This window comes from Carassius gibelio, chromosome A8 (assembly GCF_023724105.1).
Source record: "Carassius gibelio isolate Cgi1373 ecotype wild population from Czech Republic chromosome A8, carGib1.2-hapl.c, whole genome shotgun sequence".
NCBI classification, from domain to species: domain Eukaryota; kingdom Metazoa; phylum Chordata; class Actinopteri; order Cypriniformes; family Cyprinidae; genus Carassius; species Carassius gibelio.
In genome coordinates, this window is record NC_068378.1 from 22,073,578 (window position 1) to 22,087,943 (window position 14,366).

The 14,366-nt window shown below is 37.2% G+C and overlaps 1 protein-coding gene across 3 annotated transcripts; it reads right to left on the bottom strand.

The window, feature by feature from the left end:
* LOC128018894 (SAP30-binding protein-like) lies at positions 1–14,337 on the bottom strand. 3 transcript variants are annotated; one of them, XM_052604761.1, is made up of 11 exons: positions 14,175–14,337; positions 13,401–13,519; positions 11,172–11,216; positions 8,228–8,270; positions 3,775–3,863; positions 2,345–2,436; positions 2,170–2,230; positions 2,028–2,079; positions 1,881–1,939; positions 1,682–1,757; positions 1–925 (listed from the first exon to the last, which is right to left on the bottom strand). In XM_052604761.1, the coding sequence occupies exons 1-11, from the start codon at positions 14,266–14,268 to the stop codon at positions 747–749; spliced, it is 909 nt and encodes a 302-aa protein (XP_052460721.1). In that variant the 5' UTR covers positions 14,269–14,337; the 3' UTR covers positions 1–746. The 3 variants fall into 3 exon arrangements, with proteins under 3 accessions (XP_052460721.1, XP_052460718.1, XP_052460722.1); XM_052604758.1 differs by having other exon boundaries at positions 1–928; XM_052604762.1 differs by having other exon boundaries at positions 807–956.
* Between the last annotated feature and the right edge of the window lie 29 nt (positions 14,338–14,366).

Below are 14,366 nucleotides of genomic sequence, written 5' to 3' on the forward strand. Positions count from 1 at the left end.
TTTGCATTTATACAAAAAAACATTTATTTTTACACTGCTGAGCAACAGAGAATCCAGAGTCATCTTAATACACACATAAAAATACCTACTTGCATTGGTAAAATAAAAAGATAGAAATGGCAGAAAATAGACTTGCACCAAAATATAAGACCCTTTGTATCTTATAATAAATGCAATAATATAGTCAATTAGTTGTAATAAGATACTGAAAGAATACTCTGGTGATGATTAATTGGTGTTCTGTGTACATGGCCTTTCCAAAACATAAAAATGGAAACAGACTATAGAAAGACCAGACAGGACATCTATCAAACACTGAATGATTTAAAAAAATAAAAAAAAAACATTCCCAAAGAAAAATGTAATTTACAGAAAAGTTTCATATGTCTGACATGAAAGGTAGGTGACTTTACTGCAACAGGCAGGATCATTTTTACATAAATTATGAATTAAAATGGAAAACATCTGGCAAAGACAAACCAATAAGTTTAAATCAAAGAATCAACCAACAGATGAACGCATTTGAAACAGCTAGTCAAAACCGAGCACAGAGATGAATGATACAATTATTTCATTATAAAACTATATGCAGAATTTACACTTTCTGAAAATGAGATAAACACCATCTATTCCAGTTGCCAGACAGTTAAAACCATCTGTTGCTCAACTAATAAAAAAAGCATGTAGCACTGCCATTCACTATCAATCTGGCAATCTGAAGTGAAATAACCCTGCCTTTTTTCATGTTATTGCTTAGCTTTTTTGAGAATGGTTCCCACTGCAGAGATGACTGTGGTCTTGGTGCCGCTGGCTGTTGTGGTCACAGAGACGACTCCAGGGAGGGTGGCAGTGGTGGTGAGGAGGGCGGGTTGTGCCAGGGTCACTGGCACAGCTGAGTCCCATTTGCTCTTCCTCTTCTGAGCATCTGCTAGGTCATCAAACTCAGACTTACTATACTATAAACAGACATTAGTAAAGTGAAGGCTGTTGCCTATGGTGTTTTTACAATTAAAGGGGCTATATGTAGAATTCAGAAACCCTTGCTTTTAGTGACACCAGTGACTGTAAAAAAGTACTGCAGCCAGCAACTTGTTTGGTCAAGCTGGCACTGGAGCACATGAAACATACAAGAGACTGAATGTGATTTAGTGACTCAAAAGTCACAGATCTTCCCAGCAAACAATCCCGAGACCTTCACTTAAAAATCAGTCCACAGGCTTTCTTGACAGCCTAGGAAGCTGGGGAAAGTCTAATTTTCCTTACAAGTAATGAGGCAATAAATAAAGGAATAAATAAACATTTTGAATATATAGCCCCTTTAAGGTCTTTATAAAAGACCACATTATGCCACCCAAAAATCTCCAAAAATTAACAAGAAATAAAGTGGGAAATGGAACAGATCTCATTTTGGTCCAAATTACTTTTTGATCAGTATACTTTTTACCAGTACTGTTTTTTTTTTTATGGAACTGGTTTTCCACTTTAATATTGTATTAAATATAATTACACATCATATTTATTTACTTGAAAAAGAGGCTAAATAATTTACATACAGAAAGATTAAATATACTATTAAAGTATCTGATCAATATTAACCATTAAAATATTGTTTCAGTAATAATGAAAAGTATTAACAGGCTATTATTATAAAGGAGTAATATAACTTATGCATTTGGTGTACCTGTGGAAGTCGTGTTTGTGGCCATAGCTGCTGCATTAGTAGTGCTGCCTTTCTTGGTGCATGTCACAAACTCAATCTACAGACATATGGGTAAGAACAAATATTAAGTCTCAAAGATGTTGTGGCCCAGACAGTACAAACAAATGTTTTAATATTATTATTATTATTTATTTATTTTTGAGTGCCTCAGGGCTCTAACCTTGGTCTTTTCCTTTTTAGCTTTTTCCAGCTTGTCCATCTCCACTTTCTGAGCTTTGGCTGTGGAGAGAACAGCACACAAATGGTTAACAGATGTAGTCAATGCAATCCATATGAAATGTCAAACCGAATTTAAAGCTAAATTTACCTAGTGCCTCATAATATGAATCCTCTGACCAGCCATGAGGATCAAACATGTCCTGTGAAGAAGTAAACAAATACATTTTGCAACAGACATGAATACAATGTATGGTATTTATGTGGTATTAACAACTAAGCATTACACTTACTTTTGGGTAATTGGTTCCAAGTTCGTCAATACCACAGAACTGGATAAGCTTCTCATAAATACTATAAACACAAACACATGATTAGGTTGCAAACAAATAAAACAATATCAATAGGTAATTTACTTCCGGTTATGTCTAGTGCACAGTGGATCATAAACACTTGTTATCTCCAGACCTGGGGTTGCGAAACTCTTTCTTCTTTTGAATATGGCTGTTTGTATCAAAATCTCCATGAAGCTTCCTCTCGTAAAGTTTAAAGATCTTTTCCTACAAACAGAAAAGGGAGTCATTATTTTCCCCTATCATTACTGATATTAAGTGCATGTGTGATATTGCTAAATAAACAAACTCCATTTTAAGCCTATTTGAGTTCATTTTAAATGAAAGAAGTGCTGTACAAAACAAGACAAAAAAAATGCCTCTTTGCTCCAAGTGCTGCGAGACACCAAGAATGAATAAAGTCTTTGTTTCAGTGTGAGCTTTTAGAACTAGAGGGCGATTTTTGACAACCAGTCTCCAAAGATCACTTGGAGATGTGCCATTTTCAGCTCCTCAATCAGTATTCCATAACATTCAAAGTCGTCAAATAAATCGAAAAGTTGTTTGTTGACAGTTAAGAGACTAATGTTTGTTAAATCTTAGAGAATTTACTACTAGTAAGTTCACAGGAAGACAAATTCAGATGTATAAGGGAATGAGGATCATGTCTGAACAGCGAAAAAAAGCACAGCCACAGGGACATGATATTCATCAAGACATGGAAAAGCACAGCCCATCTATCAAAACAAGGTTGTACTGTAGTGTGAAAACCCCACCTATGTTCACCTGTCCTGATAGCTCATGAGAGAGAGAGCTACAGCAGGAAGCAGTATGACAATTAGAATTTTAACAAAATATATACACACACATTACTGCAATAAAACAAACTAAATTCTAATGAAATGTGTTCGAATATGATCTTGGTATCAACATGGTTTGACAAGGAGCAGTCCAATCAAAACAACGCAGCTGAGAGAATGTTTTTCGCTGATATATGGCCAAAAAATAAATAAATGGCACAATCTATATTATTTTAGCATCGGATTCACAAAAGTATTTATACAAATTAAAGTAACCGTGCTTAGACTGATGACGACTTCATTTAAATACTTGATTTAAGCTCAATATACTATCTCCAAAAATAACAATGGGCAATATTTTATGCAGTATTTATTTAGCTTTGTTATTTAAAATACTTTTGTTTATGGTTGTTCATGTCAGTTCACAGTGCAGTGCAAATGCCAAAAAAAAAAAGTTATCTTTAAAGGATCAAAAATGACCTGAACATGGGTTCACTGCAGCAGTCTTTAACACAGCTTGGTAAAAATGTGACTCCTGGAAATTGCACAGCAGTCAACTGATCAGATTAGAACTGATTTTGGCCCACTCTTGTCATTGGCAATATGCATAAGTCTGTGAATGATCAGTAGTCAAGCTATTTGATAGCTCAGACTAGCATCTATCAAAAAACAAGCAAAGTGAACAAGTGCAGTCAAGATTTCTCTCATTGGTGCCCATGGCAGGAAGTTAGGAACATCTCAAACAGGATATAGCAAACCATCTCACCTGCAGATGACTGGAACAACGCCCAGGAGGTTCAGGAGGAATTTTGATCTCATCAGGAGACATATTCCGAACCTTCTCTGAAAACTGTGCTGTGAAAAAGAAAAAATACTCAAAGACAGCAAATACATCTATACTGTACAAAATGTTGCAATAGAGTAATGACAGTAAGTCATACATAAAACAAACTAGATTTGTATATTTTCTTTATCACAAATAGCACATGATTAGAAATGTAAGTGGAAGTGGAAGTGACATACAGCCAAGTATGGTGACCCATACTCAGAATTCATGCTCTGCATTTAACCCATCAAAAGTGCACACAAACAGCAGTGAACACACACCCGGAGCAGTGGGCAGCCATTTATGCTGCGGTGCCGGGGAGCAGTTGGGGGTTCAGTGCCTTGTTCAAGGGCATCTAAGTCGTGGTATTGCCGGCCCGAGACTCAAACCCACAACCTTAGGGTTAGGAAACATACTCTCTAACCACTAGTCCACGATACATTTCAACATATATGTATTTAAATAAATAAAAAAACACATAAATTAACCATGCCTAAAGAAAATACTTCTCCCATCAGTTGTATGAAATTTCCAAACATAAACATTCTGGATTCTTTATGCAACTTTAACCTCAAGCTACATTTCATTTTTCATTTTTATTTTTTTAAATGACACTGAACTGCTACTTCAATTTGGTAAGAATTTGCAGAAACGATTTCCCCCCCTTAAACTAGAAGCATCTATCAGCAGTCTTTGTCAGACATCGCTGGAGAAAATTGCCAAGAAATGGTATTTGTGGTTGCGTACACACGCAGCAGTGAACACTATTCAAATTATACTGGTTAAAACAGGCCACTGCTGAATTCTCTTCTCTCCGCCTCTCTCACACCTGGGCATGTCTGAGGCAGTGACTGTGGCCCAAAACATGCCTCCGTTTGTTGAAACAAGGCAAGGAAGGTTCTGGGTGGGGCCTTCTAGATGTGGCACTGTTCCCTAAGCAATGCCCAGACACACACACACACACACCACACACCCACACACACACATAAACTTGCAAAGACAAATGGAAACTTGCAGAGTTACTTCGGAAAGGTCAAACTATTTTTCAGCCAGAGCTGCCTTACATAAACTGTACATTTGAGAACAACCCTGTGGCAAAACTGCTGTCCTGTACTGTAGTTATGGTTCAAAATTTTAGACTAAGTATAAAAAGTTGAAGTTATAAAACTCGCCCGGAGAGAGTGCGGGCACTTAAAACGCGTCTCTCCTCTTGCTCAAACTCAACTCTCTCTATGCTCACGCACTATATATTAATTATTTTCACACCTTTCTATTTCTAACCTTCTCTGTTCACATCTTTTACCATGTGCAGTGTGTGAACGCTCTAATCTGTTAACATGGGCTGGGAAAAAATACCCACCAGACAGTGTGTGAGAATCTGTAAGTTATGTAGGTATATGTCCAGTCGGTACTGTCCTCGCACTCCATTTAGGCATGCTGCATTCTGATTGGTTTCGGATAGCATACTGTGGGAGGTCGGGGCTTGCTATGAAGTGATTTAGAAAACACGCATGCTCAAATCGTGATCTTATAACAATTTTGATTAAATCGCACAACCCTACTTGTAATGCAAAGTTTCAGACACTGTTTAGAGTATTGAAAAATTTGAGAATAATAAGACTGTGTATTTAAAGGCTTTACTGAGGGAAATGACAATGAAAATAAAAATAAAAGGAGTCATATGATGCTTTTTTAAAGATCATTATTTTGTGTATTTGGTGTAACAGAATATGTCCTTAGTTTTACCATCAGTTCAAGCCCAAAAGGGGTACAGAGTCGCATGACAGACACAGTGGCTAATTTACATGCACCCAAATAATCTATTTGTAATCGGATTGACGGCTCAGTTGGATTGAAAAATGTTCATATAAACACCTTAAACTGACCGATTAAGCTCGATCGGAATGAAATTTTGATCCGACTGAAGGGGGTGGTTTATTCCTCTTCTAAAACGACAGAGTGCATGTAAACACTCGATCGGATTGAACCAAGAAACTGAAAGAACTGTGCATTTGCAATAATGCAGAAATAACGTAATGACATATGACTCTCACGGAATGAGCAGCTCTTCCTTTTGAATAAAGAATACGGGGAGGAATTATTATGTGTAAACAGTGAGAAACTCTATATGTCACTTTCACTTTTCACTATTTAAGCAGTGTGCACATGTCTAAAAAATCTATTCCAATTTGAAGCTTGTGACATAAACGTGCACATCAATCCGATCACTTTATGTAGATTCATCAATCGTAATGAATTCAGTCCGACTGAACCAAAAGTGTGCATTTAAAGCCTATGATGGAGCTTGTATGTGTTTGCAGTACACAAGCCACGGACCGTTAATACAGCTGACTCCACCATGTGATTGTCTCTCTCTCTCTCACAGACAGCGAATACACGCGCACAAACACACAAACGCGATACGCAAAACTCTGCATTTGAACATAAACATACAAAACATACTTAACAGTAGCTGTTTCAGAAGCGGCAGATTGTCGTAGCAAAGTCAGAATGACCTCCTCTCCTAGTTTCATGAAACTTTTGTCCATAAAACGCGTTCTGTTTTAAGTAATCTTACAAGATTCCTAAATGCATCTGTTTTAGGAAGGCCAAATAGTGCGTTTGCTTTCGCCTAGATACACATAGCATCTCCCTGACATGACTGCTTCAATAATAACTGCAGTTACTGAAACCACGCCTTTTTTTATAGCCCCTTTCACACTGCCATTCCGGAAAATTCAGGGGTAAAGTGTTCCGGCAATTTTTCCTGGGTCGCTAGATTTTGCACTTTCACACTGCCAGTGATTACCCGGGATATGTGCGTGCTTTCACACACAACCCGTAAAGATCCCGTAACGACACGTGACATCAGGGTGTGACGTGTAATGTACGAGTCCAAAACGTTAGGCACGTTATACTTTCACTGAAGCAAGCGAACGATTTCGGCGTCAGTTACAGTTTGCACATATTTTTCAGTTTGTGAACGTTAATCTTCCTTCAAAACCGCCGGTAAAAGAGTCACACGATAACACGCGTCATCACTTCAACCCGGCATTGGATCGGGCTTTTGTTCACACAGGCTCGCCCCGGGTCGAACCTGGCAATGTTACTAGGTCCCCGACCCGGGTTCAATGCAGGAATCAATGCCGGGACGTGTTTGCTTTCACACAGAAGGCGACCCGGCAATGTTCCGGCAATTTGCCGGGTCCGACGTGCACTGTGAAAGGGGCTAAAGTTAACATTTAGGCGGCATTACGGAAAAATATTTCCACAGTGACATAGACATGTGGTCTCTTCTGACTGCAAGCGACCACTTAGAAACCACCAAGAACACCCTAGCAACAAAGCCAAAACATCAAAGACTAACACAACTTAGAAAATATAAAAACTTAAGTATAAAGCTGTCAGGAGTGTGACTTGGAGTGTGGGATTATATTTGAGGCTCTCATGGATTCAGCTTTGTGTAGTTGGTCTGAAAAACGTGTTTTATAAAGCATTCAACCTTGTTCTAATAATTACAGTGTGATTAGAGTAAATGTGGAAGCAGCAGGCAGCAAGGGTGTGCAGGAATGTTGGCAAGATGGGGGTCTTCTATAAAGCCTCTAAAAACCCTGCTGCTGCTCTCGAGCCAGATTTCTTATCCCTGACCTCATTTACAGTGTGGATCTTAGCTGATCTTAGAACAGAACATCTCTCCCCATGGGTTGGTTTTTTGTCATTTCCTCTCCATCAAAGTAATTAAGCATTGACTTTAAGTGACTCATTTCTCTGGCATCTTCAGAGTTCAGTGTCCTCCCAAACAAGTGGCACAAATCACACACTCCAAGAAAGCAGGACTCCAAGAAACGGAAGGAGGGAAAACTAGGGACAAATCTAAAGAGCTTCTGTCTCCCAACCACAAAGAAAACTTTGATTCTCTGATAAGACCTTCTTGTCTTATGGTCTATTCGGATATTTTCAAATTTTAATGAGAAGGAAAAACAAGACAAAGTGGAACGTTCAGTTACTTGCCCAAGTGACTTGTTTACTGTAACTCCCTACAACCGTAAATTCAGTCTCTGACTGCATCAGAAAGATATGTGGCATTATAAATAATATAACCACAAAGGGAAAGTGTTGTGAAAGAGAGGGAAAGTGAAATGCATTTTGTTGTTTATAATGTTGCATATTATAAAGTTTTATGAAGACTGTACTCCTCCTCTATATCAGGCTGAAGTAATAATACCATATACACAGATTCTGACAAAGCAATCACACCAGGTTGGCAGGAGCAGAAAAACATACAGTGCTCTTTTCAAGAAGGCATGATATGGTGCAATCTACCACATTCAAGCCAAGTTTTGAAACATTTTTATTTGAAGATGAAAGTACGATTGATTCATTTTATACTTACCAACAAGCTCATTAGGGTCTTTAACTTCCACTTCTGTGACATCCTACAAAAGAAGAAAAAGAAAAACATGCATAACTGAAAATCAGTGACACATTTTACTTCACATGTCCTATATTGTGTGTGTGTGTGTATATATATATGTATATATATATATATATAGCCAAATATTAATCAGTTCTAGCAATTTTGACATTTCAGCTAATAACAATACATATTTGTTCATTTAACAAAATGTTAGTTCCCCCTTGTGTCAACTCCAAGTCCAACAACAGCAGAGCCAAGGGATAAACTTGACCATTTTTTTTTAATCATCACATTTTTTTTTCAATTAAATATTGTGTTAAGAGTATTCTTTTATGCAGTTATGTGCAGATCGTTAAACACTGCTCGCGATTCAGAAATAAAAGGTTTAATCATGTGCTGTAACTTTTAAAACAAAATATCTCTCCTGGAAGGCTTAAAAACCCGAAAGTAATGAAATCAGACCCAAAGTGCGAAGCCACTGAATAATAAAACTAGGCAAAAAAAAATAAAATAAACAAACTACACCGCCATTCTGCTTTTCCATGTCGTGATAAATATCATATCCCTGTGGCTATACTACTCTTGCCATTTCATTTTCATGCCCCTGCATGCAATTTATCAACAGCAAAAACAAAACAAATGTCTGAATCATACAGTCATAAGACACTTACGTGAGTGAAGATTTAATTACTTTTATGCCATTCCAAAACAAACCCATATGCTATTATTTTTATGCAATAGGTACATAAAGATTGTTCAAAATTCCCCTTTTAAGTTTCCAATAAAAATCAAAACACCATATGGTTTTTAAACTACAAGAGAGTGAATAAATGGGAATTGTAGTTTTTGGGTGAACAACAGTCTAAAAGGACAAAAATGAACTCAACCCACATCAAAATAAAAAGCACCATAACTCTTACATTTGTAAAAGTAATTATTAAGCAATCAATTTAATACATTACAAAACATTTTTTTGATGCTCTTATTTAGCAAGCAAGACGGAAAGGGTTCTGTCTTTGGGGTGTGGCTCTAAATATATGCAACATCGCAAGCTTCTATTAAAAAAAAAACTAATGTCAGTGCATGAAATAACTTGCCACTGAAATGCTTTGAACATTTGAAATCCTTTTAAAAGGAAACTGAATCTAGATTCTTGCACTTATAACTTTAAACATAAAATAACAACATAAATGTGTTTCTGGACACTATTGTGATAGTGCCATGCAAATACCATATACACTACCATTCAAAACTTTGGAGTCAGTAAGACTTTTTTTATTAAGCAAAGATGTATAACACTGATTGAACGTGACATACCTTTGCACTGTTACAAAATATTCTATTTCAAATAAATGTTGCTCTTTTGATCTTTCTATTTGTCAAAGGACCTGGGAATAAAATGTTTCACAGATTCCCCAAAATACTAAGCAGGTCAGATCAGAATAAGAAATGTTTCAGTTTTGCCAACATGAGAATAAATTACATTTTAAAATATATTAAAAATAGAAAACAATTTTAAACTGTAATACTTTTTCATATTATTACGGTTTTGACTGTAGTCAAATACATGTTAAAAACATCGAAAACATTGTTGTCTCCAAACTTTTGAACACTTTGTAAATTTGAAAAGAATGTGTAACCAAAGTAACTGTGCATAAACCCAGTGTTCAATAAAAATGCATGAAAACATTAAAAGGGGGGTGAAATGCTCGTTTTCACTCAATATCCTGTTAATCTTGAGTACCTATAGAGTAGTACTGCATCCTTCATAACTCCAAAAAGTCTTTAGTTTTATTATATTCATAAGAGAAAGATAGACTGTACCATTTTTTCCCGGAAAAACACGAGTGGCTGGAGGCGTGACGTGTGGGCGGAGCTAAAGAATCACGAGCGCCAGAAGGCTTTTGCGTTGAGAGTGTTTGGAAGCTGTGACACCGCGAGGACAAAACCAACCAAAACAAACCATGGCTAACAGTCAGATTCAGCGTATATTTATGATCCAGAATCAGATCCAGAGGCTGAAATTTAACAAGAGCAGCATCAGCAACAACGTCTCTATGTGATATGTACTGAAACTGTATATATTTGCTTAGCGGTTTTGGAAAATGACTAAGTTCCACTTTGTCGTCTTTTTTTAATTATTTTTTTTTATTTTTTTTAAGCTGTACATGTGGAAAGTGCAGTTTGATGACAACATCGCATGTTGTTTACTTGATGTGCTTACGCGCCGATAGCTAAGTTAACAACACAGAGATATTTGAAGCAGTTTTACTCACCGCATGTGGTTCCAACACACGATCGTGACCCTTTTTCGTTGGGACTGCATTATCCTTAAGAAATAAACAATGTGCAAACCCGGCGTCAAACTGGGCCTTGTTTGTAAAACAAGCATCTTCGAAATGCAGGGAACAAACAAAAACACTTGCACAACTCCGTTGATGCTCTGTAAAAATAAACTCCATCCACTGGTCCCTTAATGCTGTTTTTTTTTTTTGGTAATCTGTGCAGGGTTGTCTTGCCCTGGCAACCAAAAACACACTTCTTTTGTGACTTTTCGCGACGCTCTCGCTCTGATCAGTGAATCGCTTTGATCAGTGAAATGTCTGTGCTGCTCAGCCTCGCTGTACGGGAGCGCGCGCTCTTCCGGCAGACGTGCCCTCAGGACCCATATAAGGAAATTCCGCTCCATCTAACGTCACACAGAGCCATACTCGAAAAAAACTTTCCGAAACTTGTGACAAACCGGAAGGAGTATTTTTGGAACAGAAATACTCCTTTAAACATACAACTTAATTTTTGAAACTTTGTCCATGTTTAGCATGGGAATCCAACTCTTTAACAGTGTAAAAAACTCAGTATGCATGAAATAGCATTTCACCCCCAGAGCAGTCAGGAAGGGAATTTAGGTGGGGTCAAATACCTTCACATCATCTTGGGTCCGCTCCGAGTCTGACTCCTCTTCTTCCTATGAAAATAAAAATGAACAGGGTCAACACAGCCAAAAACATAAAAAAACTCCCCCATCAGGTATACAAAGTTTCAACCATAGTGCTCTGAGAATAACTGGAGATTCAGTTGACTGTGACATTTTTTCTGATTTATTTAATTGCAGCTGATGTCATATAATGGTCCCACAGACAGTGGGAAATAGCATCAATCAAATAATCAGAGTTGAAATGAAAAAAGAGGGACAAACAAAGGAACCTGCAATATTTTGATATAAGGAACATCTGTACTGAAAGTACTTACAAATGACAAATAATCAGAATTACAAGTGCATCTAAAAAAATTAGAAAGTCGTGTATTAAATAAATTCAATGCACACTGACTGAAATAGTTTAAGTCTTTGGTTCTTTTAATTGTGATGATTTTAGCTCAGAAAAACCCAACAATTCACTCTCTCAACAAATTAGAGTACTTCATAAGACCGATAAAAAATTATTTTTAGTGAATTGTTGGCTTTCTGGAAAGTATGTTCATTTACTGTACATGTACTCAATACTTGGTAGGGGCTCCTTTTGCTTTAATGACTGCCTCAATTCGGCTTGGCATGGAGGTGATCAGTTTGTGGCACTGCTGAGGTGGTCTGGAAGCTCAGGTTTCTTTGACAGTGGCCTTCAGCTCATCTGCATTTTTTGGTCTCTTATTTCTAAATTTTCTCTTGACAATACCCCATAAATTCTTGATTAGGTTCAGGTCTGGTGAGTTTGCTGGTCAGTCAAGCACACTAACACCATGGTCATTTAATCAACTTTTGGTGCTTTTGGCAGTGTGGGCAGGTGCCAAATCCTGATGGAAAATTCAATTAGCATCTTCAAAAAGCTGGTCAGTAGAAGGAAGCATGAAGTGCTCCAAAATTTCATGGTAAACGGGTGTAGTGACTTTGGTTTTCAAAAAACACAATGGACCAACACCAGCAGATGACATTGCACCCCAAATCATCACAGACTGTGGAAACTTAACACTAGACTTCAAACAACTTGGGCTATGAGCTTCTCCGCCCTTCCTCCAGACTCTAGGACCTTGGTTTACAAATGAAATACAAAACTTGCTCTCATCTAAAAAGAGGACATTGTTTGGACCATTGGGCAACAGTCCAGTCCTTTTTCTCCTAAGCCCAGTAAGACCCCTTTGATATTGTCTGTAGTTCAGCAAATTCTTTGACACGTCTGTATGCCTTGACCCCAGCCTCAGCCCATTCCTTGTGATATTTACTCAAATTCTTGAATCAATTTTGCTTGACAATCCTCATAAGGCTGCGGTTCTCTCGGTTGATTGTGCATCTGTTTTTCTTCCACACTTTTCCTACCACTCAACTTTCTGTTAACATGCTTGGATACAGCACTCTGTGAACAGCCAGCTTTTTTGGCAATGAATGTTTGTGACTTACCCTTGGCAACTGTCAGATCAGCAGTCTTCCCCATGATTGCGCAGCCTAGTGAACCAAACTGAGAGACCATTTTGAAGGTTCAGGAAAACTTTGCAGGTGTTTTGAGTTGATTAGCATGTCACCAAATTCTAATTTGTTGAGATAGTGAATTGGTGGGTTTTTGTTAAATGTGAGCCAAAATCATCACAATTAAAAGAACCAAAGACTTAAACTACTTCAGTCTGTGTGCACTGAATTTATTTTATACACGAGTTTCAAAATTTGAGTTGAATTACTGAAATACATTAACTTTTCCATGACATTCAAATTTATTGAGATGCATCTGTACTAGATCACAGCATTTAATATAATATGTCAGAGTGTTGTCACATTACAGAATAGTTTGTAATGTTTATATGGCACTAATGCTATTAGCTGTAAAGAATAATGTTCATTTAAAACAGATTAAAATGTGCATATTTTGTAATTATCTGAAACAATTTAAATAACGTTTATTTATTTTTTCTACTAATGACAATAAAAAAAATGGACAATCAATATTTAAAATCAAGTGATATGATCACACTTTTTTCTTATAATTTGCCTGTTTTTATGTTTGCAGAATTGTAGCATTTCACCCTTTTATTACAACTGGCTCTGACCTCCTCTAATTAGTGGAAGGTCCATTAAAAATGTAAATTTGTGAATTAAATTCCATGTGATGTAATGGTCTGACACATCTAGAAAAGCCCTAAACTGAAAGCTGTGTTTAAGACTGACCGAATTTCTAGTGCTGTCATCATCACTGTCCTCATTCTCCGAGGGCTTCTCATCTGCTTCCTCCACACGACTCACGTCATCCTCTCCGTAGCTAGCTGACACCAATCCACCATGAGAATCTGACAGACAAGCACACACAAAAAGCTTTTTTCAATTCCACTGAGGCTATGTTTAGAAGTTTAAAAGACTTTCCTGTTAATGACTTCCCTTCCTGATGATATCAAGAAGAGATTCGACATAATACCATATTAGTTACCATGCTAAAGTTTCAAAAATCTTAAAATCAAACGCTAAAACACAATTATACTATATGAAATAGATCAAAATGAGACAGGCTGAATAGCTGAAATAAGTAACACAACAGTGAAAGTGTGAAGTACTATGGCAAATCCTATTTTAAACAGTTACGAATTAATTTGATTCAAAATATCACAGATTTTACACAATTACAATAATTTATACTATAGTTACTAGTTATTGTTACTACTGCAAATCCATAATACATTAACATGAGATCTTTCGTAAGGCTAACTGTCGTATCAATTAAGCTTACAAGCAAAGTTACATAAAGGAGCAGAAAAAGATATTTTTTTTAAAAACCGTACCATTAAGCAAATAAAATGTGGAACAAACCGATTTAACATTACTATTTTGTCCTTCGCTGTCATTCGCGCACGTTAACTTTAACGTTACCCCTACACTGACAACAAAGCCGTCAGTATTACAAACTCTTGGTATTCATATGCGTTTCCTAACACTAATAAGAGTTTATACCTTGATCATCTGTGTCTGGATCTGAATCCTGCTCTGAATCATCTCCATAAGCCGCTAGTGAAGAGAGAAGAGCGTTCCTCTTTCTGCTCGCCATATTCAGCACTGGCGCACAATAGTGACGTGAAGCTCTATATTCAGTGTGCGCATGCTCGGCGATTCGGAACGCGCGTCGCGGAGAATACGCAGATGTGT